The sequence below is a fragment of the Mytilus californianus genome, unplaced genomic scaffold (genome assembly GCF_021869535.1).
Source record: "Mytilus californianus isolate M0D057914Y unplaced genomic scaffold, xbMytCali1.0.p SCAF_5, whole genome shotgun sequence".
In the NCBI taxonomy this organism is placed as follows: domain Eukaryota; kingdom Metazoa; phylum Mollusca; class Bivalvia; order Mytilida; family Mytilidae; genus Mytilus; species Mytilus californianus.
This window is the reverse complement of record NW_026262701.1, coordinates 9,836,154-9,863,931: the sequence shown is the minus strand read 5'-3', so window position 1 is coordinate 9,863,931 and position 27,778 is coordinate 9,836,154. Positions and strand designations below refer to the sequence as shown.

Here is a 27,778-nt window from a genome sequence, read left to right as displayed (position 1 = left end):
CCTTCTGAAATATAAAGCTTTATACAAATAGTTTACGCCGCCGTTGCCACCAGGTAGTAATAACTATGTCTCGCATACTGCAATTTACGTCGCAGGCGAGACAAAAACAGCTACGACAATTACCCTCAAAATCAATCCCAACCATCCTATTGTGGTATGGAACCTTGTGCTAAAATTTCATACAAATCAATACACTTATACTCAAGTTATTGTCTAAGAAACCAATTTATTTTCTATGAACCAGTAAAACTGACCTTTTTGGCCCCTAATTACAAAACCACTAGGACAATTCCCCCCAAAAACAATCCCAATCATTCTTTAGTGGTATGGAACCTTGTGCAAAAATTCCATAGAGATCCATACACTTATACTACACAAGTTATTGTCTGCGATCCAAAATGTCTTCAGACGCAATAAAATTCTAAACTAGAAAATAGAGTCAACAAGATGTTCACAAATTCAGAAATGGCACTACAAAAACAATGTCTCTCCCTGGAAAGAGGTCTAGGATGGAAAAGAAATTAAATAGATAACATTTGATATTAATGTTAAATGTATGTATCAGACATTCAAATATTTTATTACAAAAATGAACAACATGATAAAATTGTTATGTCACTTTTTGAATTTTGCTTTCAGATTCATCAGTCCTAATTTGATCACCAGCTGGTCGCTTATGAGTTTCTTCTTTCTTAGGTGTAAAAGTTTGACCAGTCCTTTTGTCAACTACTTTTTGGAACACAAATACACAATAGATGGCTGTAATGATAATCATATATGTAGTTATCACAAAACAAAAAATATTTCTGAACACATCAATAAGTCTTCATGTTTATTGACACTTTCCTGCCCTAAATAAATATAAAATTAATCTAAACCCTGGTTTTATTTTCTAGTAGCATTCAGCCTTTATTGTCATTAAGTGATATGGCTTCTCCCTTTTCGTTCTTGGCAACATTGGCTGGGATTATTGTGCGTTGTAATTGAAATTTCATAAATTTTCCTAAACTTTTACTACAAAATGTATGTTTCTCAGACAGAAAAAAACAATACTTTGATTGATTGATAATAAAATAACCCTGACCACACTGCCTTAACTTCCAGGATAAAACTGAACTAAAATACCATTAAAGTCATATGAAACGAGTTTCTTGTTGTTTTAACGTTATCGAAATTATTGAACCAATGCATGCATATATAGTAAACTAAGTACAATGCATGCATATACTAAACTAAGTCCTGTATGCACATTTTTTATATTTATGAGGAATCTATAACATACTATTGAAAAAAAATACATGACAAATAAGTGAATTTAAAGAGCCGTGAGATATTTTTTTATTATTTCCATGCGTTCTCGTTTGTTATATATATTTTCCTGAACATTTGTTAAATGATATGTTGCATTAAATTTGTTCTTTAAGAATCAGATATTTCTATTTACCCTCCAGTGCACTTTTGTTTACATTTGTTCATCATGGTTTTCCTCTAGCACTTGCGCTGTGCGGAGGCCGATGTTCTAACGAGAGGTCTGACAGTTAAGGACACTGCATACCGGAAAATATTGGCTAATTAGTATACGGGAAGACAATAATTCAATAGCTGTACATTTATGAAGATTTTGATAATATCATGAATATAAAGGATTTTCTTTTACAAGAAAGTTCATGTACACTTGTTTTATAGTAAAACTTATCTATCCAAGTTAAACATATTCAGCTTTTTTTTTAAATTTGAAGTTTCATATGACTTTTAAGATACTTTTGTAAATTATAAAGGAAAATCTCTTTTCAATATGTATTGTTCTGATATATCTGATTGATAGGTAACAAAGAAGTTAATCAAAAAAGAAATTATTATTAATTATCAATTCTCATTACCTCTGCTACCATTTCATACACCAAGTATCAGACAATATATTAAATACAATGTCATACAACATGTACAACAAGCTAAGTATCAGACAATATATTAAATACAATGTTGTAACATTTGCTTGTAAGAAAGCACAGCCATTAACGAAATGTGAGAACAAATTTAATGATTTGATTTTTTGTTGTGTTTCTAAGCTGAATGAAGATAATGGGTTGGTGCTTAATGTCCAGTTACAAATATTACATGCATATCAGGACAAAACATGTTAATATGAACCCTGCTTTTCACTAGACTAACACACTTCAATGAAATTTTAAGAAGCTTGTTTACAAGGTAATAGTCTGCAGGAAGACATATCAACCTACACATTATTTAGACCTAGAGCAGACCAGTCTTAAATAGTACTCCTCATTGCTGCATGCAATGTAGACTAGAAGCAAATAGCAATTTTTCAAGTGTGTGGTTTGACCACTACCACTGTCACTTGATGTCATCTTTGCTGAATGACATAGTAAATGCACTTGTGTGGCATATTGAATAAGTATGTTAATGACAGTAAAATTGTCCAAACAGACAGGAAAATCCTTTAAGGCATACTCAAGTTAGTGCAAGACATAAACAATGTCATCATAATTGTATGATCTAAGTCCCTTAACTCTGAGATGACTAAATAGAAAACCTCCATGAGATATTCAGAAAGTCAGACAAGTTGTAGTGATTTTTTAAAGATAATTGAAAAGTAGAATTGTAACCTGTCATTGACTATTGCATAATAAAAATAAGACAAAAAATAAAGAAGTAAACAAATGCTTATGGACAACTACACTTTATGGTTTTTCAGGTGTAAGTAAAGAATATTTGTTCGTTGCATGATAGTTTATATCATCTTCAATGAAGTATATTTCCAACTCAGAGCTATTCTTTTTAATTGAATGTAGAAAGGTAAGCAGGGAAATTGGCAAGTCTATTTGATGTCTGCAAAACTATTCAAAGTATTTCAGTTGAAGGGAGATTATGGTAGTCTCTTTCCTAGCTTTACACATCCATTTCAACAGAAAAGCTGTCATGACATAATGCAAAATTATGGATTATGGCTGAAATGGTGATGAAAACAATGACCATAGAAATTTCCTGTGGGAAGATATTTGAACTAATAGGTCACAGAGTCACAGCTTTGAAATATGTCTAAAAAAAGAAATAAACTTACTTGTGGCTTCCCACTCTGCCTGAGACAAGGTTCCCTGTAAATAAAACAACAAAAAATAAAAACAGGTATTGAGAATATCCCCCTATTTTCAGTATTGCTGTAAAGTTATCAGCATGTGGAAATATTAAAATTCTTCACTCGTCCAAGGAAAAGTATCATACAAAAATCTTCTTCCCTGGAAATGTTTTTGACTTATCCCTATTTCTACTACAGAAATTACTTATCCCATACAAGTACTTGGAAGATATTAACTTGTCTGGCAGATTTTGTGATAAGCCAGAAAAGTCACGTATGGTATTCCAACATCCTAGATTATAGAAAACTCTTTCTGTTGTTTGCATCAATTGTATGATTAATGTGATTCAGGCAGAATCATTAAGAACATATTCATGTTTGAAAAGCCTGTTTTTATTCCAAGAAAACAACATTGGGTAGATTCATTAACATATAGAGTCTAAAACATGTAAAGATCATGTATCCGATTATCAATGATTATAATTTTTGCTTAAATTTTCCTGAATGAGAAAACAGTACACAAGAGGTTTAAATTGTCTTGTATTTTCTATAAAAAATCATGTTACCAGTACCAATCAAGAGAAATTTGTCAACAGTTGTATTTATTTATATCTTAGTATGTTTGTCCTTTATAGAATGTGGTGTAAGGAGAAAAGTTTTGTAGTCTCTGTAAAAGTCATGAACACCTTAGCTTGTATTGACTCACAGGGATTTATATAGTTTGACATAGTTTATACACATTTGTCTATTGATGAAGACTGCATACTTATAGACATCTATAGATGTCGTTTATGATGTTGTGAGTATAGTGTCTAAACTATTACTCCCCCCCAACCCTACAAAATGTTTGTTGGAGAGGGGGGTTCTAAACAATGAAAGCTTTATTACAGCCTTCCATACTCCCTTTTTAAAGTTAAGGGTAATAGTATATTAATCATCAGTGTTAAAGAGTTTAAACACTTTTGGTTTTTAATTCAGGTATTACATATGCTCATCAAGTTCAGGTAATTGCTAGCCCTAGCTGTCTTCATTGTAGGTGGGGGGGGGTAATAGTTTTTAGACTTGATATTTTGGCCAATCACAAGCTTGAACATCGAGACTGCATGACTACCATGTAATACTATTATATTATAAGATTTGATATTTAGATGTATCATAAGCCAAAGATCAAGACTGCATGACTACCATGTACTTAAATTACAATGACACACCCTGTACCACAATGTAGAAGCCCAAAGTTGGGTTATACCATTAGGTGAAATGCTTACCGTAACATTATATAAAGTTTACCGTAACCAATGTAAATTTCACTGGATTCTTAGTTGAAAGGATCCGACAGATACCAGATAACTATTATCTGCCGGATAACTACTTTCCACCAGATAACTCTTATCTGCCAGATACCGTATCTATATAAATAGGGTGCAACTATTAATGCACCATTCTGCCTCTGAGGAAGGTCCGTGAAGGAGTGAAACAGGTCAGGCTATGGATCATCACCAGGCACTGTTAATAATGTGTTTTGGCATATACTATATTTTTTATTTGTCTATTTTAATGTTGTTAGTTGGGTGCATTGGTTTGTCTCACATCTTACACAGATTTACAGATTGCAATGCCTACTCTGATGTAGTTACAGGTGGATGCAAAAGAATAGCAGCTCTTAGATACTTTCTAAAATTTCCTGATTGCAAGTTTTCAAGTTTTCACCATTGTCTTCACACAACAAAATAATAAATAATTTGATGCTTGCATGGTACCAAACCCCCCCCCCCCCCCCCCCCCCCTCCCCAATCAAAGTTAAATGGTCCTTTCCCTTATGGCCAGTAAATTAAATGAAAATAAATGGGGAAATGGGGAATGTGTCCCTGCAACACAGATGATACCCACATTGCATATAACGTTATAAAGGGACATAACTCAAGAACGGTAAAAGTGATGCCATCAAAATTCAAACTTGATCTGTGCTTTGTGGAAAAAAGCATTGTGTATAAGATTCATAACATTTGGTTGAGGCAAACTTAAGTTAGAGAAGGGAAACGAAAAATTCAGCAATTTTTCAATTTGTAAAGGAGCATAACTCTAGAAAAGTAAAAGTGACACCACCCAAATTCAAACTTGATCTGTGTTTTGTGGTAATAAGCATTGTGTATAAGTTTCATAACATTTGGTTGAGGCAAACTTAAGTTAGAGAACGGAAACCAATTTTGGGACGTACGGACAGATGGACGGGCAGATGTACAAACAGACAAGGGTAAAACTTAATGCCCCATCCGCTACAGTGGGGGCATAAAAACTAATTTTTCTTTGACTTAAGTGTAAATATATTTCATATAACAATATCATCCTACCACTTTGACTGGTCGTCTGTGTCTGTCGTCTGTTGGGTCATCTGATTCCTGAAGTTGTTTTACCAAAGCTTCAACAGTTTTATAATCCTCAGGCTTTTCACTGACTAAATTTGTGTCCCTTTCAGCTGGGTATGTCTGTTAAGTACAAATTACCATATGTAAAGATATTTTTTCATAATTTAAAATAAAACACTGCAAATTCAGAAATTTTTGTGCGCATTTATCATAGTGATTTTTGAACAATGGACAACAATGCCAGATTAATAATTGCAATTTCAAGACATGCTGCATACAAATAATGTGTTCACAATATATAACGCAAGTTTTTGTTTTTTATACAAGCATTCTGAGAGTATTGCATGGCAATACATAGTCCCCTACTGGGTAAAAATTCATTATACTGGAACAAAATGCTAACTTGTTCTATAACTTGTCATGGTGTAAACAAAAAGAAAATATCAAGTCAATATCTTCAAGCATGACTAAAAACAGTGGGGAAAACGGATTATATGAGTGAATTTTTCAAGTCCAAGGACCATAACTCTGCACAAAATTATCAGACCGAAACAAAAGTTGAACTTGATCTGTAACTTGTCATGATAAAACTATATATCAATTATCAATCAATATCTTCAAGCATGATGAAAAAAAGTGTGGAAAACACTCTTTACATTAGATATGGTTAATAGTTCTCTAAAATTAGATATGATGTAATACAATGTATATCTATTTTCAAATTATAATCAAATATAATTAATAGTTCCAAATACTTTTTCTTTCATTTGTCACAAACTAATTTAGATTTGTAACTTATCTATAAAATGTCAACAATTTTTATCTATTATACACAATGTAAATGTAATGAAATATATACCTTAATAAAAATAGATTATTATCTAATTAAAGGATTTCACTTCATAATTTTTTTTTATATATATAGCATTCAGAAAATTAGTTTATACAAAATAACAAACACTTCAAACAATTTACCAAAGAATGTCTTTTAAAAAATGAGTTATCTCCCTTTGTACAAAAAATATGGTTTAACATACAAAAATGTAGTACTCTAACATTAGATATGGACCATGATAACTCTGGACTAATTCATCAGACCGGAACAAAATTCGAACTTGATCTATAACTTGTCATGATAAAACTATATACCAAATATCATATCAATATATTCAAGAATGAAGAAAAAAAGTGTGGAAAACTGATTTGCCAGACTGACGGATGGACGGACGGACAGACAGACGTACAGAGTGCAAACCTAAAGTCCCCTTCGACTTAGTCGGTAGGGGACTAAAAACCTATCTAATCACAATTTTCACAAAAACTAAAAAAATCACTAAAATTTATGAATTAACAATATACTATATGTAACCAAGCAGGGAAGATCTCCCCTGCGAAATCATCTAAAAACTCATCAAGGATACCAGGTTTATAATTTGGTACACCAGACTTGCATTTTGCCTACATAAGACTTCTCAGTGGCACTCGAAACATAATAGTTGGAAGATCAAATCAAATACAGAGTTGAAGAGCATTAGAATCAATACCAAACAGTTATGCCAAATATGGCTATGGCAATCTATGCCTGGGGGAAGAAAAACCTTAGAGTTTTGAATAATTCAACATTTTATAAACAGTTAATTTACTGAAAATGAACATATCAATGATATTCCATCTCAAAATGTCAACACAAAAGTTCTGACTACTGGTCTGGTGTTCCCTCTAGGGCAAAACATCCACCAGCACTGACATCGACCCAGTGGTTGTAAAAACTCATCAAAGATACCAGGCTTATGATTTTGCATGCAAGATTTAATTTTCCTCTACATAAGACTAATCAGTGGCACTAAAACAGTATTTATAGTAGCAGTTATTACATTGTTTACATATGGTGTCTTTATAGAAAAATATACATGTTTTAAATATATATAATTTTAATCCGATGTAATTAATAGAAAGCATATCAGTTAAAGGAAAGAATAATAGTAATTACTTCAAGAGCTTTCATTTTCCGTAACAAGGAACTGTGGTCACCATGTTTTGATTTTTCTTTGAAATATTCTGCAAATGGTTTCCGCAGTACCAACTTCATACCAAACTCTTCTGCCAATCTATATTTATTAAATAAAAAGAAGTATAACTTTTAGAACAAAGTTTACTGACTAGTAAGGTCACTAGAAAATGAATTCCTTTATTCTAATTCTATAAACTGCCTACACAATGTCTGTAATTGATGGGATGCAAAGATGATCCAACATTTAAATATGCTTCCTCTATGCATATAATGTCATTCGGTTAAATGACTGCTGTTCAAAACTACTTTTTTTTCACATTATTTCATCAATTTCACTAGATTTTTAACAAAGGTTTCCAAAAATCAGTTCAAACCAGCCAGACATTTGCTTTTATTGTGCAGTTACAGAAAATGGTAAATGACTAATGAAAAAATTGAATTCTTACTTTTCTAATGCTTGAAAATTAACCAAGAATTCTGGACAATCAACAACGCCTTCCAGATGAAAATTATATTTAGCACCAAATAGAGGAATGTTTTCTATGTCATCTGACTGATATGTAATTCTGTAGACGTCATTACCAAACGAGTGATCTGTTGTCTGTCTCAGTCTGTGCCTGTAATATAGTAATATGTAAGGTCTTTATAAAATTCAGATAATTATTGGCTGATAGCTTTCATATTCACTTTCTTTTCCCAATACAATCCATGCTGAATCAAGGTAAAGATCATATAAAAATAAGAAGATGTGGGATGATTGCCAATGAGACAACTCTCAACCAACAACAACTTGACATGGAAGTAAACAACTATAGATCACTTTGCATTCAACAATGAACAAAACCCATACCACATAGTAAGCTAGAAAAGGTTCTGAAATGTAAAGATCATGTCAACTTTATCTGACATTCATGATGTGATTTTGGGAAGTAATCTATCATTTCTTTGTGTATACAATTTATTTGACGGAGAGACAGAAAATGATCATCTCTTATTTAATTCTGTACCATATTTAGACAAGTTGATCCAAATTGTTAATGTATGTTATTTATTTGTAAATTTTCTTTTTGAATACATTGCATATGCCAGAAGTGTCCTATTACAAATGTATTATGGGTTTAAATCAAGCATTCTATTATATTCTTTTCTATTCTCTATTTGACATTGAAGTTTATTAGCACACTTATATAAGAGCACACTACTTCCATTCTTCTGTTAAGAGTATCTTTCAAACTTAAAAATTCTTAATCCTCTTTTCTAATTACAGTCAAACCTGTATTAAGCAGTCACTCTTGGGAAGTATCATGAGTGACTGCTCAAGAGATGTGACCTGTAAAATGAGGTTCCAAAAAAGTCTGATTCCGACATCGCCCGTGAGCGGGATCGGGGCAAATTGTTTAAGTGTTTCCAATCAGTAGAGTTATCATCCTTACAAGCAGTGAAATAAAAAATGGTGGATTCCGGTGCTGTAAATGTGAAGACAAATTCAAAATATGTTAAGAATCTTAGAGAAATAAGTCGGTGATACGGTTTTGAATGTAAACTGAATTTCAGTTGGAACATGGGGAGTTGATAAATTCACCTCGTATTAAGCGATCTTGTTTGCAAACTGATTTCGATTTAAATTTTTACTTCGATATTGACAACATATATTTTTCATTATGAAGATATTTGGTAGTTAAAAACATTAATTTAAAAATGGTCGTTATTAAAAGTTGAAATTATGCATTTGTTCGAAAAATTATGTGACAGGTGACCGCTGAAACCAGTTAAATTATATAGAGAAAACGTTTGGGAGGGTCTGAAAGTGACCGTTAGAGGCAGGTGACCACTGAAACGAGGTGACTGTTAAGGCAATTTTGACTGTATAACATATCTATCCATCCAACAGCTTCCTCCGTTTCAAATGGAAGTACAATCATAACAATCTCAGCAGCTTTAACAGCGTTGCCATACCTGCATGATTTCTTATGTTTGCACTTTCTTTCACACTTTTTTCATTGTCCCTCAAGCTTCTAACCAAATTTAAGTCAGTCTGTTTAACATGATCTGAGTAAATTAATTAAAAGGTTTGGATGGTGATCATGGCAGCACATGAACTACATGTATGGCACTTGTTATAATATCTATCTAAATATAAAATGCTCTAGCATTTCATACTAACAAAATTTCATATGAGTTTGGTGTTGTTCCTATAAAATATCCACCAAGTCTGAGACATTCACAAGCATTTCGTAACATCATTTCTGCTTGCTGTATACTTTCAAAACAGTAATGGAAAGAAAACTGGCAGCTACACAAGTCAAACTCTGTGCTGGGGTCTTTATATAAATCTTTTAATCTTTTCTGAAAAATAAAAAAAATACCTCACTGAATGTACATTGTTTAAAATTATCTAATATGATTAAAGTCTGTTTGAGTTCTGCAAAAACTCATAAAAAATATAATTTTTCAAATATGTTCTTTTTTTTCCAGGTGTATCTTTGTGTATATAGGTTACAAACTCTTGACAATTCATTCCTGAATTTTTGCTAAAGTAATCTTTTTACAAGGTAAATAACAGTAAAGGACTATGTGAATCAAAACAGCAATGGGAAAGGTGTTCTATATATATAGATTTCACCACTGCAACAAGTGTGTTAAGATATTTCTCCACTGGAGACAGTTCAATTTTAATATTTAAAGCACGAGGCTTGCCGAGCTTTTTAAATAATTAAAATTTTAAAACTGTTACAAAAACTTAACATTGACCAATGAACCCTGAAAATGAGGTCAAGGTCAGATGATACCTTCCAGACAGACATGTACACCTTACAATCATTCCATACACCAAATATAGTTGATTGATTGATTGTTGGTTGCTTAGCGTCCAGTGGCAAATCAAATATAGTTGACATACTACTTACTGTGGATTCATTTATTTTCGTGGGTATCAATTTTCGTGGATAGAGAAAAAAAGACGTTTCGTGGTATACGTAAATTCGTGGATCGCTGATTACAAAAAAAAAAAAAAAAATCAGATACGTAATTCGTGGATTTCTTTTTGATTTAGAAGATCATATAACCTCCTTAGTTTGATCAATAATAAAACAAAAAAAAGAAGGAATTCATTGAAAAAGTTTTGAATTGTCAAAATCCTGGCTTGGTCATTCTAGGTTAAAGTGTTCATTGAAAACTTCTATTACAATAATGGACAGAGACAACTAATTATTTGTTTGTTTTACAATTTATAAATTCTTGTTGGAATTTTATTAGGCATTCAAAACTCTATGATTGAAAGCTCATTTCCCTAATCACGATATAATAAACAGTCATATAAGTAAAAGGTGTGAAAATAAATGTTCCTGTCATAAACAATATTACCTACGGGGATATTGCCCTTACTTAATCCTATTGATTTTTAATCACCATTAAACCAAACTATGACACGGTAATTAACAACTTGCAGTTATTTTCCATGAACAGTTTTAATCAATTTTAAAAAGTAAATTATCACTGATATTCGATCTATTTATTATTGATTTAATCAAAATACTTGTATCTTCTTTCAATAAAAACACGTGTTATGTTACAATGTTTATCGCTAGTCAACACTATACTAGAACTGCATAACATAACCGAAAATAAACATCCGACTCCATACATATTTATTCTTCGTTGAATTCTTAAATTCGTGGTTCACTCTGACCCACGAAACCCACGAAAATTGGTATACCACGATTAAAAATGAATCCACAGTATAGTATTTGAGAAACGGACCTAATCACATAACTTTAACCTTGATCACTGATCTATTAAATGAGGTCGCGGTCAGGTGAACTCTGTCTGACGGACATGTAGACGTTGCAAGGAACCATATACCAAATATAGTTATCCTATTACTCATAACAAGTGAGAAATTCACATGACAAAAAAACTTAAATTTTTTTTTCAAGCAGTCGCTGAACCATGAAAATGAGGTCAAGGACAATGGACATATGATTGACGGAAACTTCGTATTATAAGGTATCGTCATACAAGACATGAAGCATCCATGTCTTCTACCTTCTGAAATATAAAGCTTTATACAAATAGTTTATGCATCCGCCGGATAGTAATACCTATGTCTCGCATACTGAGACTTTCATCGCAAGCAACAAAAATGATTTAGATAGGAAATATTATTAATTAACCAATAAAGTAAAATTATCCATATAGGAAATACATGCATACCTAATAAACTGAAACGTATCATAATTCCTATTTTGAAACATTTGACACCCAAGAAAATTAAGCAATGGATAATACCGCAACTGAGAAGTGCATATCCTTCAAAAAAAAACACTTCATTGATACAAATGTCAAACCTTTATCTATTGATAACATGAAATAGTTTATTTTTACACTGTTTTTAGTTTTATGTGTGTACATTGTGCTTAAGGTGTAATACCACCAAATCATAGTACGTCACATCTGGTTGCATACCAAAAAGGGTAGAAAAAAATATTCCCTTGAATTTGACAGTTGTAGGATACAATTTTGTCTGTAGTACTGGACAGGATAAAACTTTACTCATGCCAAGTATTTCTTTATTTGAAACAAAGATAAATTCTGAACAATTTTTTGAAAAGTGCAAATTTAACAAAGACTAATAGAGGAAAAACAATGGTGGTACTACATCTATTATGGAAAGCTGCACCTTTGACCTTGTATGTACTCTCATTTGTTAAAATTTCATGCTATTCCAGTGAAATATTGCAAAAATAAAATATTCTGAGTGGTTTGAGTCTCAAAAACACATTTTTAGAGAAAATTGCCTTGAAATAGGACTCTACCATGAATATAATTAGTAGACAGAGCAAGTCATCTCAGGACTCTACCATGAATATTAGTAGACAGAGCAAGTCATCTCAAGTGTTTTGGGGAGCTTTTTCTGACTTTTTCTCCTTATTTCTTATATTTTGCTATAATGGAAAACTTTTTCCTAAGTAATACTTTAATAAATATACAGGTATAAGTAAATGAAATTACTTTTGAAGCAGTAACAACAAATTATTCACTAAAAGGGAAGCATTTTATGTCCCTCACATTTCTTGCATAGATGGGTGAAAGTTACCCTAAAATTTTGAATTATTGGCCTAAAAAGTTGAAATTATGAGGAAAATGGGAGGTATGAATGGACCAAAAGGGACCTTATAATGAAGACAAAGAGGTCCATTAGTGGTATTTATCATCCTAGAGTCATCTTTTGTATCATATTCAACTGTTTGTAGGCAGATGAGATAATTATTTGATCATTTATTGGTCCACACTATATTCCATCAAGATGCGGCTTAGTTTGGAATTTTCGAAGAAATTTTGCTTGAATCGCTGTAGATGTCGTCTTACATTATACTAGATTTTTCTCAAACTATTGAACTGATTATGACAAAACTTGACAGGAATGCTTGAAATAACCAGTATTACAAAGGAGAAAAATCACATTCAGTTTATTCAACAAAAAAGTCTTCTTTAGGTGTAATATCCAGTTTCATACGAAAAAGGGTTGAAAAAAAAAATATTCCCTTGAAATTGACAGTTGGAGGAAATTAATTCTTATATTTCATTGCAGTAAAAAATTTCTGAGTCATAACATATAACTTTAAAAGCACCATTCTTTTTTTATTTGGTGTTTCTATAAAATATTTTGGAAACTTGAGGTTACATGGTTACTAAAGCTTGTACACAGGAAAAAAGGGGTGGAAATTTGATTGGTTAACTTCCAGTGATGGTTATTATCTTATATGCAATGAAATGTTATGTGAAATTTTGTCTGTAGTACTGGACAGGATAAAACTTTATTCATGCCAAGAATTTCTTCATTTGAAACAAAGATATATTCTGAACAATTTTTTGAAAAGTGCAAATTTAACAAAGACTAATGGAGGAAAAACAATGGTGGTACTACATCTATTATGGAAAGCTGCACCTTTGACCTTGTATGTACTCTCATTTGTTAAAATTTCATGCTATTCCAGTGAAATATTGAAAAAATAAAATATTCTGAGTGGTTTGAGTCTCAAAAACACATTTTTAGAGAAAATTGCCTTGAAATAGGACTCTACCATGAATATAATTAGTAGACAGAGCAAGTCATCTCAGGACTCTACCATGAATATTAGTAGACAGAGCAAGTCATCTCAAGTGTTTTGGGGAGCTTTTTCTGACTTTTTCTCCTTATTTCTTATATTTTGCTATAATGGAAAACTTTTTCCTAAGTAATACTTTAATAAATATACAGGTATAAGTAAATGAAATTACTTTTGAAGCAGTAACAACAAATTATTCACTAAAAGGGAAGCATTTTATGTCCCTCACATTTCTTGCATAGATGGGTGAAAGTTACCCTAAAATTTTGAATTATTGGCCTAAAAAGTTGAAATTATGAGGAAAATGGGAGGTATGAATGGACCAAAAGGGACCTTATAATGAAGACAAAGAGGTCCATTAGTGGTATTTATCATCCTAGAGTCATCTTTTGTATCATATTCAACTGTTTGTAGGCAGATGAGATAATTATTTGATCATTTATTGGTCCACACTATATTCCATCAAGATGCGGCTTAGTTTGGAATTTTCGAAGAAATTTTGCTTGAATCGCTGTAGATGTCGTCTTACATTATACTAGATTTTTCTCAAACTATTGAACTGATTATGACAAAACTTGACAGGAATGCTTGAAATAACCAGTATTACAAAGGAGAAAAATCACATTCAGTTTATTCAACAAAAAAGTCTTCTTTAGGTGTAATATCCAGTTTCATACGAAAAAGGGTTGAAAAAAAAAATATTCCCTTGAAATTGACAGTTGGAGGAAATTAATTCTTATATTTCATTGCAGTAAAAAATTTCTGAGTCATAACATATAACTTTAAAAGCACCATTCTTTTTTTATTTGGTGTTTCTATAAAATATTTTGGAAACTTGAGGTTACATGGTTACTAAAGCTTGTACACAGGAAAAAAGGGGTGGAAATTTGATTGGTTAACTTCCAGTGATGGTTATTATCTTATATGCAATGAAATGTTATGTGAAATTTTGTCTGTAGTACTGGACAGGATAAAACTTTATTCATGCCAAGAATTTCTTCATTTGAAACAAAGATATATTCTGAACAATTTTTTGAAAAGTGCAAATTTAACAAAGACTAATTTGGGAAAAAAACAATGGTGGTATTACACCTTTATGATTATATAGCCACTAAGTATTATGTGTATAGCATGCCCTGATGAAACTTGATATTGAATTTCAAGAAGCTCTGGTTTGTAGTTTCTCAGAAAAGAGAGACAAAATTTTCATGAGAAGGACAGACAAATACAAAAAAAAATACCACCTCATATAGTTACATGTCTGTAGGCTGTAGGCTGAACAAGCTAGGCAACACACAATATTCTTAGTCCATAAGACCACTCCTGTTTTTATTTATCAAATTGAATCATCATGATTTCATTTGTGATATCAATGTGATATCAATGGCAAAGATTACCTTAAGATATTAAAGCACCATTTAAATACTGTAATTAGGGACAATTCAATTTAATTATGATTATGTTCAATATTAAGGGTGTACACAACACTTTGATTTAGTTTGAAAGACACTAATTTTGATCATTGAGAAGCTTAATTTCTCCTTACTTATAGTATGTGATTAAAACATTCAGCTGATTTTTAAAGAGTTAACTCCCTTAGGTTTTTCTGTACCCCCTTAAAGCAAACAAAAACATATGTTTACATTATTTTGAGACAAATAGAGAATGTAATTAAAATGAAAAAAAAAGTTATTCACTTAGATTTCAGGTGCAATCAAGCAGTCAGCAACTGATATGACATCACAGAAGGACATATAGGCAGAAACTTTAATGAGTGCTATCTTACTTTTGTGCAGTCTGCTGCAATGAATTCAGCTTTAAAAATTTGTTGTGGGTATCTGTCTCTAGAATTCTTGTCTACCATATCATTGTATCTGACCTCACATTGTTCAACTGATGTCTCAGCTATATCTGTAAAGAGATTTCAGCCATTAAACAGTTTCTCATGTAAATACTAAAATAAATAGAATCAATGACCTACTGCTTCAACACACTTGTTATTAATATTTTAAATAAATAAATTTTAAAAAGGTGCTATATTTGGAGAAAATTTGAACATTTTTCATTCCTTCTTAATTCTTAACATGAACACTTTCAATTTTACAACCAAGTAGTTTTATTTTGCATAAATAAGCACAAAAACACAAGCTCCCTGTTTCATGATTAAAGTACCGTCTCCTATTACAGGATAATTAATTGTTGTAATTGAAACAAGACTTTGGTTAAAAAAACAAGAGAAGAGTGTCATATGAGAATTCTAGGCAATCTCTTTAGTGATATGAAAAAGATCTATTGGTAGAGTCAAAGTAACTTGTCTAAGCTCCATATAGCCAGTGCACAAAAAATTCATTCCGTTTTCATCCTTGTAAAATTCTACTTCACTTCATTTGCCTGTCTTTAAGTCAGGAACCCCATGAGTGATTGGCTATCTCATATTTAAATGTTTTTTGCCATTTTGAGGAATTTGGTATTGATGGCAGATCTTTGATACTCTTAATAAATTTAGTTAGATTTAGACCTTGAAATTTTGCATATTGAATAGACACCTGTCTGTTGTTGAAGACCAAATTTTGACCTTTATATTTCTTTTGTTTTTTTTTGTGTCATTAGGTTGCTGTTGATATACTTAATAACAAGAATGTGTCCATAGTACATGGATGACCCACTCGCACTATCATTTTCTATGTTCAGTGGACCGTAAAAGTGGGGTAAAAACTCTAATTTGACATTAAAATTAGAAAGATCATATCATAGGGAACATGTGTACAAAGTTTCAAGTTGATTGGACTTCAACTTCATCAAAAACTCCCTTGACCAAAAACTTAAACCTGAAGCGGGACAGACGGACGAACAGACGGACGGACGAACGGACGCACAGACCGAAAAACATAATGCCCCTCTACTATCATAGGTGGGGCATAAAAATTTGTAAAAGCAGGACAATGACACATCATTTTTCAATTTTGTGTTATCCTCTCAAATTCACCCCTCAACCACATAACAGATCATATGCTAAAGCCTTTGGCTGATAAAGTGGTGATGACATGAATGATAGGGATACCAATAAAGAGAGGGATAAGTAACAATCTATATGTATAGAAATAAAAAGATGTGGTATGAGTGCCAATGCAACAACTCTCCATCCAAGTCACAATGTGTAAAAAGAAAAAAATTATAGGTCAAAGTACCGCCTTCAACACAGAGCCTTGGCTCACACCGAACAGCAAGCTATAAAGGGCCCTTAAATGACTAGTGTAAAACAATTCAATCAGGAAAACCAATGGTCTAATCTATATAAATAAACAGCTGCGCCATGAGCGCATGATACGCCCATCGTCATGTGTGTGAGGTTTTATGCAATAATCATAAATCATTTCTGAGATACGGTGCGACATGTGAAAACCCCCCTTTTTTTATAAAAAAATCAATAACTCTAAAATAAAATTTTGAATCATCACCAAAAAGTATACAGATCTTTAGATTAATATAATTAGGAAGTGTGTAAAGTTTTAAGCAATAATCATAAATCGTTTTTGAGATACGGTGCGACATGTGAAAAAAACACCCCCCCTGTTTTAGTTACAAAGTCCTGTAACTCAAAAAGTTTTAATCTTATTTTCACCAAAAAGTATACAGATCGTTTGACCATCATAAGAAACAACTATTTAAGTTTCATGAAATTTGGATACGTCGTTCTCAAGTTACGGTGCGACATGTGGACGCCGGACAGACAGACTCCGGACATTTGTATACCATAATACATCCCATCAAAATTTTGACAGGCGTATAAAAACGAGAAACACTTAAGAACCACATCAACAAACGACAACCACTGAAACAGGTTCCTGACTTAGGACAGGTGCAAACAAATGCAGCAGGTTTAAATGTTTTAAAAGGCGCCAACCTTCACCCTAACCTGAAATAGTAGTGTAACATTACAACATAGAAAGACACACTATGAAATATCAATTGAAATGGCTTAACTCAATCAAAAAGACATATTAACAAAAACTAGAGGCTCTCAAGAGCCTGTGTTGCTCACCTGATTCTACTTTGGTTTTGGAAATCATGTAAAAATAGATTAAAATCATAACAGATACCCTAATAATGAGTGAGGCCAAATTTGGTTTAATATTGGTCCTGTAATTTAATAAAAAATCCTGGTGGCCATCTTGAACAGTAAATCGGCAACAAAGTAGCAACACTTAATCAGCACCTCATAAGAAACATTTATGCCATGTTTTGGTTTCATTCCATTCAGTGCACCTCTAGAAGAAGCATTTGTATGTATTTCCCATAGGGTCTTATGTTAAAGGAAGTCCCCTCATTGGCGGCCATCATGGATGAAGGATCAGCTTCAAAGTAACAAAACTTAGTCAGCACCTCATAAGGAACATTCATGCCATGTTTGGTTTCAATCCATTCAGTATGTGGTTCTCTAAAAGAAGACATTTGTATGTATTGTCCATAGGGTCCTTTGTTAAACATTGTCCCCATCTGGCAGCCATCATGGATGAAGGATCAGCTTCAAAGTAACAACACTTGGTCAGCACCTCAAAAGGAACATGCATGCCATGTTTGGTTTCATTCCATTCAATAGTTCTCTAAAAGAAAACATTTGTACGTATTTCTCATAGGGTCCTATGTTAAACTAAGTCCTCCGCTGGCGGCCATCTTAGATTATGGATCGGCTTCATAGTAACAACACTTGGTCAGCACCTCATAAGGAACATTCATGCCATGTTTGGTTTCATTGCATTCAGTGGTTCTCTAAAATAAGACATTTGTATGTATTTCCCATAGGGTCCTATATATGTTAAACTAAGTCCCCCGCTGGCTGCCATCTTGGATGATGGATCAGCTTCAAAGTAACACTTGGTCAGCACCTCATAAGGAACATTCTTGCCATGTTTGGTTTCATTCCATTCAGTGGTTCTCTAAAAGAAGACGTTTGTATGTATTTCCCATAGGGTCCCATGTTAAAATAAGTCCCCCGCTGGCGGCCATCTTGGATTATGGATCGGCTTCAAAGTAACAACACTCGGTCAGCACCTCATAAGGAACATTCATGCCATGTTTGGTTTCATTCCATTCAGTGGTTCTTTAAAAGAAGACATTTGTATGTATTTCTCATAGGGTCCTATATATGTTAAACTAAGTCCCCCGCTGGCTGCCATCTTGGATGATGGATCAGCTTCAAAGTAACACTTGGTCAGCACCTCATAAGAAACATTCATGCCATGTTTGGTTTCGTTCCATTCAGTGGTTCTCTAAAAGAAGACATTTGTATGTATTTCCCATAGGGTCCTATGTTAAACTAAGTCCCCCACTGGCGGCCATCTTGGATGATGGATCGGCTACAAAGTAACAACACTTGGTCAGCACCTCATAAGGAACATTCATGCCATGTTTGGTTTCATTCCATTCAGTGGTTCTCTAGAAGAAGTTCAAAATGTAAAAAGTTAACGCCGACAACGGACGACGACGCCGTTAACTTTTTACATTTTGAACTTCTTCTAGAGAACCCCTTCGGGCCAGGTGAGCTAAAAACAAGTAAGCATACAGTGAAGGAATAAATTTGATCTATGACACAAAAGTCACAATGTCAAAGTGTCAAATATAACCTTGGACAAAATGGCGTTAAATAAAATAACGTACACAGGTAAATTTAAATATAATAATTTTGTTGTTAGGAATACGGAGCAAGGCTTCCAAAACGGTCATATATTCCGGACATTTGTATAATGTCCGGTAAAAGTCCGGCTGGGCAAAGCATGAAACGGTCATCTACTTTTTAGTTTTCAAGGCTTTCTTAAGAGACGGTCATTTTTACATAATTAGCGATCTTTTGCCTTTAACAGCCACACATTTCCGGTCATAAAAGTGACATGATCATTAAGTACTATCAAAACAACCCCTACTTTAATACCTTCTCATTTTAATCAAGGCTAATTAGTTGTCGAACAGCTGAAATTTACCTGTTCAGGTGACAGGTAAACTATTTTGAACCGGACATTGATCGGTCTATACAAAGTTATTTGCTTACATTTCAGCAGTTTGCATCTAATTAATTTAGTCAAAAAGAATTAAATTATCAGAAATACGTTTACACAAATATGATTTGATGAAAAAATTAAAAAGGTGAAAATGAAAAATCGTCATAACCACGTTGTTTGAACCAGAGACATGTCTCTGTTTGAACTAGTACACGTGTGCGCATGTGCGCAGGTGTGAAATTTAATTATGCATCCTAATTTCTTCAAAAAATGCTTAAATTGTCATTGACACCTTTATCTCACGTTTATTTCAAATATTTTCTTGAAGAAATAACGTAGAAAGAGATACGTACACTCATTCATGCTTTGCAAACGTACACGGAATTTACGTATCCGTCTCTGGTTCATGTTTTACCATTGTCAAGATAACATCCGGTATTAGATTTAAAAACGAAAGTAAAGTTTTTGACAACGTTATTTTGCACAAATAAAGAGTCTAAGGCAGATATAAGTACGCTGATGTTGCACACTTCGAATGATGCACTGCCAAGTCAACATTTTACGTCAGAACTTCGAATTTGAATCAAAGAAAGTTTAATATCGGTTTTTTTTAATATCAATCATTGGGATGGCTAACTCGGCAACTGAATACCATAATTACCTTTTGTTTATTTAGTCTTAAGGGATTAAAATCGGGATAATATATAAAATGTCCGGCTGGCTAAAAATAATTTTGGAAGCCCTGGTACGGAGATATTTTTTACAAAATAAATAATTTGTTGTTCATAGTACGAGAACAGCAGTGAAAATTTATCGTCATACTAAATACTTATCAAAGGTGATACATATTAAAAATAGTGAGACGAGATATAACACAAAATAAGTAAACATTGAATAATAAAAATGCATTACAAATTATGTAACAGGTCAAAATAACACGAAAGTATGATTTGAGAGTACTCACAGTTACAGAAAGCTAGTTAAAAGCCAAAAACAACTAATAATAAAAAATCATGCATCAGAGACTAAAATCAACTACAACACATCCCATGGATTTAGTGTTTTAACACCATGGACAGTCAAAGAAGACATGACTTGTAATTATAGGTTGTTAATTACCTGCACATATCAATTTTGAGATTCTCCCCTTTCTCCATTTGAGAAGGTCCCCACCTTTACCAGCACATAGGTCTAAAACAGACACTTTGAGATCTGACGTGTTTTCATCTCTTAATCTGTTCAATGTTTCACCTGAAACAAACAAAAATATTTTGAACTCATTCACTTAAATTAGATGAAATATAATGAACCTGGCAGTTAAGGTATGATTTTGTTTTGTGTAATGCAATCACCTCTTTAGGTTGAATAATCTTTATACATCTAATAGCTGGCACTCTTTTTACCATATTCTACTGTTATGATAAAACCTTATCATCTTGAAAGTTTACAATATTCTACTGTTATGATAAAACTTTATCATCTTGAAAGTTTACAATATTCTACTGTTATGATAAAACCTTATCATCTTGAAAGTTTTGTGTTGCTTTATCATAAATATTTAAAAATAGTGATTTAACAGAAAAGAAATTGTCAGGACTCTGCAGGAGACAAAATGATCTGAAGAGCAGTAAACATAGTAAATCAATATAATTTCTATCTTCTTCCAGAAATGTGTTTCAAATGAGCAGATTCAGTGACCAAGGCGGACAAACTATAATCTAATCTTCTGTAAAGTCACTAAAATATCTACATTTTTTTTAATGGCATATTGTGTATTATAAAATCATGTAGGTCAGTTACTAATCCAATATCAAAAGTTTTTTCTGTTCATTTTTGTATTTAAAAAATTATTTACCATGCATACTGTAATGTATTAGGATCATGATGATATTTGTTTTACAATGAATTATTTCATTTCATAAAATATTAGTTACCAATTACAACACTTTTGATCCAGTTGTTAAAATTCCTTAAGAAAAAAATTCGACTATCTTTCCTTGTTTCTAGGCCTGCTTCCTGTAACTCATTATAATGTTTGGCAACTGTTCCAGTTAGATCTACAGCCTACAAATATATAGAACCTGTACATATATGACTGATTTAAAATATTTAACACTAAATTGGCATTGGACATCGGCATTAATAACATCTTTACACTAAATTCATTGGATGTTGGATGTGTACTGATTGATATTTTAGTCTTAGATACATGATTTTTATTATTAGTTGTTATTGGCTTTGAACTGTCTGTCAGTAACTGTGAGTACTCTCATCTCTGTACTTAGTGTCCTTTTTGATGTTAAGGATGAGGGATGGATAAATACCCTGCCACATTCTGTCTGTGTTTATGTTTGATGTTTTTTCTGCTTTGTATCGATCTGATGAGTTAAGCCTTTTAAACTGATTTTTATAGTTTGTTTTTATGTTGTGCTGTTACACCACAGTCTCAGATTAGGGGGGAGGGTTGAGCGCTCGCAAACATGTTTAACCACGCCACATTCTTTATGTGCCTGTCCCAAGTCAGGAGCCTGTAGTTCAGTGATTGTCGTTGGTTCATATCTGTCATATTTTTTTTTTCATTTTTAAATTTATATGGAGTTTCGAGAAAGGAGTATATGTGCATAAGGTCAATTAGTTTAGCCTCTAAACTTATTAAAAAGTAAAAACTTCCTTTTAGAATTATGCCAATTACATTGATATAGTATAAATGGGATGATCTAGTCCTGTAAGTACAGAGATGAACATTTTTAGGTGTCTTGTGACACTTTCATGACTTTAAACATGTCAAAATTGGTCTATTTGACCTAAATTTGCAGTATTACACCGACAGAGTACCTGGTAAAATAAAATATGATCAAAAGCCTTACCTAAATAGGTACTTTACCTAAATCAACATATTTGCATAAGACACCTTGAAGTAAATATGTCTTTTTAGAGAAGGCTGTTGATCATAATCAAATATTAATAACAAAATCTCAAAATGACGCTTTTTTGACAACTGAGACTTGCAGTTTTTACTTGGACTGCAAAGATTGAAGCCATAAGTTGCTCATATATAGTTAAGTGTTCTGTATATCATTCATAGTCCTTTGTCTTTTTTATCTTTTTACTTTTGATCTTGTTAAATTCACCCTTCAGCATTTTCAAATGTACTTGCCACTGGATATATTTTCATCAAGAACATGAAGAATATAAACTGTAAGGAAAATTCAGGCAGAACTTATATTTAGTAACCATGGTAACAGGTTCAGACAGGTTAAATTGTTGTGAAAGGAAAAAGTGGTCATTTTTTAAACAATTAATTGGATGTTAACATAGTTATGAATACATGTATATGATGTATTAGCATTATATTCTACAAATAAACTACTGTGGATTCATTTTTATTCGTGGTATACCAATTTTCGTGGGTTTCGTGGGTCACAGTGAACCACAAATTTAAGAATTCAACGAAGAATAATCCCGAGAAATGTGTATGGAGTCGGATGTCCGGTTATGTTATGCAGTTCTAGTATAGTGTTTACTAGCGTTAAACATTGTAACATAACATGTGTTTTTAATGAAAAAATATACAAGAATTTTGATTAAATCAATAATAAATATATCGAATATCAGTGATCATTTATTTTTTAAGTGACAATCTGCCTAAGAATCAGGCAGTGGTGAAAACATGACAAAAAAAACCCACTCAAGTTGACATTAATTTATGTTCAAATTGTATCATGGTGCACGAATATAACATTCGTTTCCTCTTCCTGTTCATGTAACTCAAGATATAATTTGGTTGAAATGCACTAGAAATTAACAATTAAAGGGAGATAACTCTGTAATTTGCTATCATTCTAACCAAAAGTTATCTAGAGATTTCTCGAATTACCAGAACAGCAGAAACAAAAGACCTACCATTTCTAACTCAGGATGAGGGTAACTTCAAAATAGGATAGATTGGTCGGTGGATTTTTTTCTGCCATGTTTTGAAATTTTTCTAAATTGCCTGATTCTTACGAAGACTGGCACTTAAAATTGATTAAAACTGTTCATGGAAAATAACTGCAAGTTGTTAATTACCGTGTCATAGTTTGGTTTACTGGTGATTAAAAATCAATAGGATTAAGTACGGGGATATTGCCCGTAGGTAATATTGTTTATGACAGGAACATTTATTTTCTAACCTTTTACTTATATGACTGTTTATTATATGTGATAAAGGAAATGAGCTTTCAATCATCATGATCATAGAGTTTTGAATACCTATTAAAATTCCAACAAGAATTTATAAATTGTAAAACAAACAAATAGTTAGTTGTCTCTGTCCATTATTGTAAAAGAAGTTTTCAATGAACATTTTACCCTAGAATGAGCGAGGATTTTGACAATTCAAAACTTTTTCAATGAATTCCTTCTTTTTTGTTTGTTTTATTATTGATCAAACCAAGGAAGTTATATGATCTCCTAAATCAAAAAGAAATCCATGAATTACGTATCTGATTTTGTTTTGTAATCAGCGATCCACGAATTTACGTATACCACGAAATGTCTTTTTTTCTCTATCCACGAAAATTGATACCCACGAAAATAAATGAATCCACAGTAACAGAAATGACCACATTTAATAATCTTACTTGTGGACCTTGGGATTTTTGTGTTTCCACTTCTTTCTTACCTAAAAGAAAAGAAAAATCAGTTTTAACAAATCAACTTGTACATGTTGTATGTGACAAACTCGTATAATTCATGAAAGCAGAAATTATTTATTTTTGTTGACTTTTTCTCAACCACTGTTACTGGAATACATGTCTGGAAGGCATTGTAAAAAATATCTTAAAACATTTATTTTACCACTGGAAGCAACTTTTTATAAACAATCAGGGCTCATACATTGTATACCACATGTACTCTTACAGAATTATAGAAAAGTGACTTCTCTTTCTGAAACTGACAGGAAGAAGTGCATGTTCACCTTAGACTATTCATGCAAATAAAAAGAAGAAATAGGCTTATTGGCGTCTTCAAACTAATTTAACCTCCGCCACATGCTATATGTGCCTGTCCCAAGTCAGGAGCCTGTAATTTAGTGGTTGTGGTTTTTTACTGTTTCTCATATTTGAGTCATATTTGTTTTTCTTTTATTGTTTTGCATAGTTTTTTATTATGTTGTGCCTTTAGACCACTGTCCCTGGTTATGGGGAGTGTTAGGCGCCAACAAACTAGTTTAACCCTGCCACATTCTGTATGTGCCTGTCCCAAAGTCAGGAGCCAGCTGTAATTCAGTGGTTGTCGTTTGTTGCTGCTTTTGTTTTTCGTTCATTATTTTGTACATAAATTATGCCGTTAACTTAGTTTTCTCGTTTGAATTGTTTTACATTGGCATTTCAGGGCCTTTTATAGCTGACTATGTGGTATGGGCTTTGCTCTTTGTTGAAGACTGTACAGTGACCTATAGTTGTTAATTTCTGTGTCATTTGGTCTCTTGTCGAGAGTTGTCTCATTGGCAGTCATACCACATCTTCTTATTTTTATATTATAAGCTCATCATCAGTATACCATATAAAAAAAAAAGGTATGACACTTTTTTCTAGAGCACAAAACAGTGCAGGCAAATAACACGGCAAAAAAATGTAACCTTTGAAATTGTTATCACGCACTAAAACCCCACTTGGGATTTTCAAAAGTTAGCAGGTATGGTAAAGGCAGAAAAATAGTGATAAGGACTTACAGGTGTATGTCCTGCATATTTTCACTTGGTCCAATTAATTATGACGTCTTGAAAGGCTATTCTAATTTTTTGTTTTGACGCTTCCTGCATTCGTCACAGCAAAAAATTAAAATAGCTTTTCAAGACTAGTGTTTCCTGCAGGTGGTTTTTGCGTGGTATGGCACCCAGCCATGTTTTCTTGACACGCTGCCGCTTTTAGGAAAAAAACTTGGCACCATGCCCCTTTTCCGTCGTATTTTAGAACGCCCCGCTGTAATTTAAAATCTGTTCTGCGATTCATCTTTTAGCAAGACCATTTCAAGTTATTTCCCTTAGAACGAAATTAAAATTTTAATGGCCGACATTTTATTGAATTTCGTTATTATGTTTGAACAGTTATGAAGCGACAGAGTACAAATACAATCCATGATTGAATCTAATAGGGACAACATCGATTTGTACCTCTACAAATTTAAAATGTAGACAATTTAAAGGGGAACCATGCGATCATTTGACATTAACACTGATTATGTAAACAATATGATGTTTGTTTATATTTTCTATTTATACTATTCAGTCGATCGAGACGGTCGAGAGTCGAATTGGTTGTGAATTTACAACGGCTTTCATACTGTTGTTATCTTAACCCTTTCACTGATAGCTGCCCTGACAGAAGCTACTCTGAGATGATGGCTTCCCTGGATGACTCAAGTGGGAGATCATCATAATAAATATCAATAATAGCTTGTCTGTTGTTATTTTTGTCTTTATTTTACTCACTAACACCATGTACATGTAGTTTTGTTCATGTTTTGATAATTTTTTCTTCAAACAAATTCAAAATTGTAAAATTTTCGTCATTATTTGAATGAAATTCTCAAAATTCCAATTTTGATCCAAAATCGTAATCTTTTAACCCAAACATGCCAAAATGGCAAAAGTTTGAAAAATTCAATGATGCTGTACAAATTCCTTACACTGAACGATGTCCATTCCAAGTGTTTTTGTACATAAAACGGCATTTTATGTCAAAAAAGTATACTAGTCTGGCTTCAATTCTTCCATATTTAAAAAAAAATAATTTTCCCTTATTTCAAATTATTGTAAATTCCGTAAATTTCATCTGATTTTGACACGGTTTTCAACAAACGGAAGCGCCATGTTTACACTTTCATCCGGGTATTCAATAAAAAAAAAATAACTCGTGTCTGCAAAGTTTTGAGCGGCAAATGTAAAAGAGGTATTCCGAACCCAGTAAAACGGGACTCATCATCAGCTGTCTAAAGCGTGAATCCCGGTAAACCGTGACTCGTCGGCGATAGGGTTAATAAAATTAATTTATTAAAGTTAAGAATATAGCTGATGTAGTTTTATATAGTACGAAAAAAATTAATCAACAGCGTTTCAATAAAAAAAACAACAAACAAACACAGGTGGAAAAAGATGAAAAGCAGAAGAATATGTATAGTAAATCTTGCTATACAAATATTCCCCATTTTCATTCTCAATTTTATTGATTGGTATAAACATGCGAGATCCAAAAGGTATTTGGCACTTTTTTTGTGCATCTAAAAAGCAATGCATTACATATGCTCTTGGTCATACAAAGTTCACTTTCACAACACATACTTAGACAATCAGTCTCAGTGATCCAGTATTAAAGTTTATCACCATGATAACTGGAGTTATTGATTGAAATGAGGCAGTTGCACAATGAACATGATCAAGATTCTATTAGCTGAGTCTAGAAGTGATAATTTCATTACAAAAAAGAATTAAGTTAACAACCTAATATACATATCTTTATTTCTTACCAATAAATATGAAACCATGGTATATTCGATTAAATCCCTATCAGCATTACAGTGCCTTTATATCTATGTAAAGAGTGCCCTAAAAGTGTAGTCCTCCGCGCAAATGGTGCCCTTAAAGTAATGGTAGCCAATCGCGCTTAGAGTGCCCTCTCAGAAAAAAAATTACCCTGCCCTTTTCAAAAGCTACAGGAAACACTAAAGACGTCATAATTCATGTAATTATTTGGACATTTTAATTCTGATAAAGTATTGAACTTTACCCTTGTTGAAATGTATCAATTTTTTCAATGTGTTAGTCCTATTTATGAAGGTATAGGGTTAGAAATACCGTCTACTATTATATTTTTTTTCATGAGAAACATGATGTTGAACATAATTTATATTAACAGCTCTCAAAATGATCAAAGGGAGCTGAAATGGTCTTGTCAGTAGCAACTGGTGTAAGCATACTTAAACAGTTTGCAATTAAATACAGTTTTTTTAATTATGAGAGGAAACTGCAATGAGTAACACATATCCTATAAACTGGAAAATAAAAAATTCTACTTGCTTTCCATTTCCATTTCGTTCAACTGTTGCTTATTCATATGGATAAACCCAGAGAATACGAAATAAGTATTCCGAACAGAAAGTCGTATTTACCGCAAAATTCTTTTAAGACACAAAAAATAAGAACTTTGAAATATTTTGAA

At 32.5% G+C, this 27,778-nt stretch overlaps 1 protein-coding gene across 1 annotated transcript; it reads right to left on the bottom strand.

Moving 5' to 3' along the window:
• Positions 1-542: 542 nt before the first annotated feature.
• On the bottom strand, positions 543-27,723 carry LOC127700414 (mRNA cap guanine-N7 methyltransferase-like). Its single transcript, XM_052203859.1, has 11 exons — positions 27,637-27,723; positions 24,200-24,240; positions 21,512-21,641; positions 20,697-20,828; positions 15,368-15,492; positions 9,639-9,820; positions 7,921-8,091; positions 7,454-7,571; positions 5,449-5,583; positions 3,083-3,116; positions 543-759 (listed from the first exon to the last, which is right to left on the bottom strand). The coding sequence occupies exons 1-11, from the start codon at positions 27,671-27,673 to the stop codon at positions 611-613; spliced, it is 1,254 nt and encodes a 417-aa protein (XP_052059819.1). The 5' UTR covers positions 27,674-27,723; the 3' UTR covers positions 543-610.
• Between the last annotated feature and the right edge of the window lie 55 nt (positions 27,724-27,778).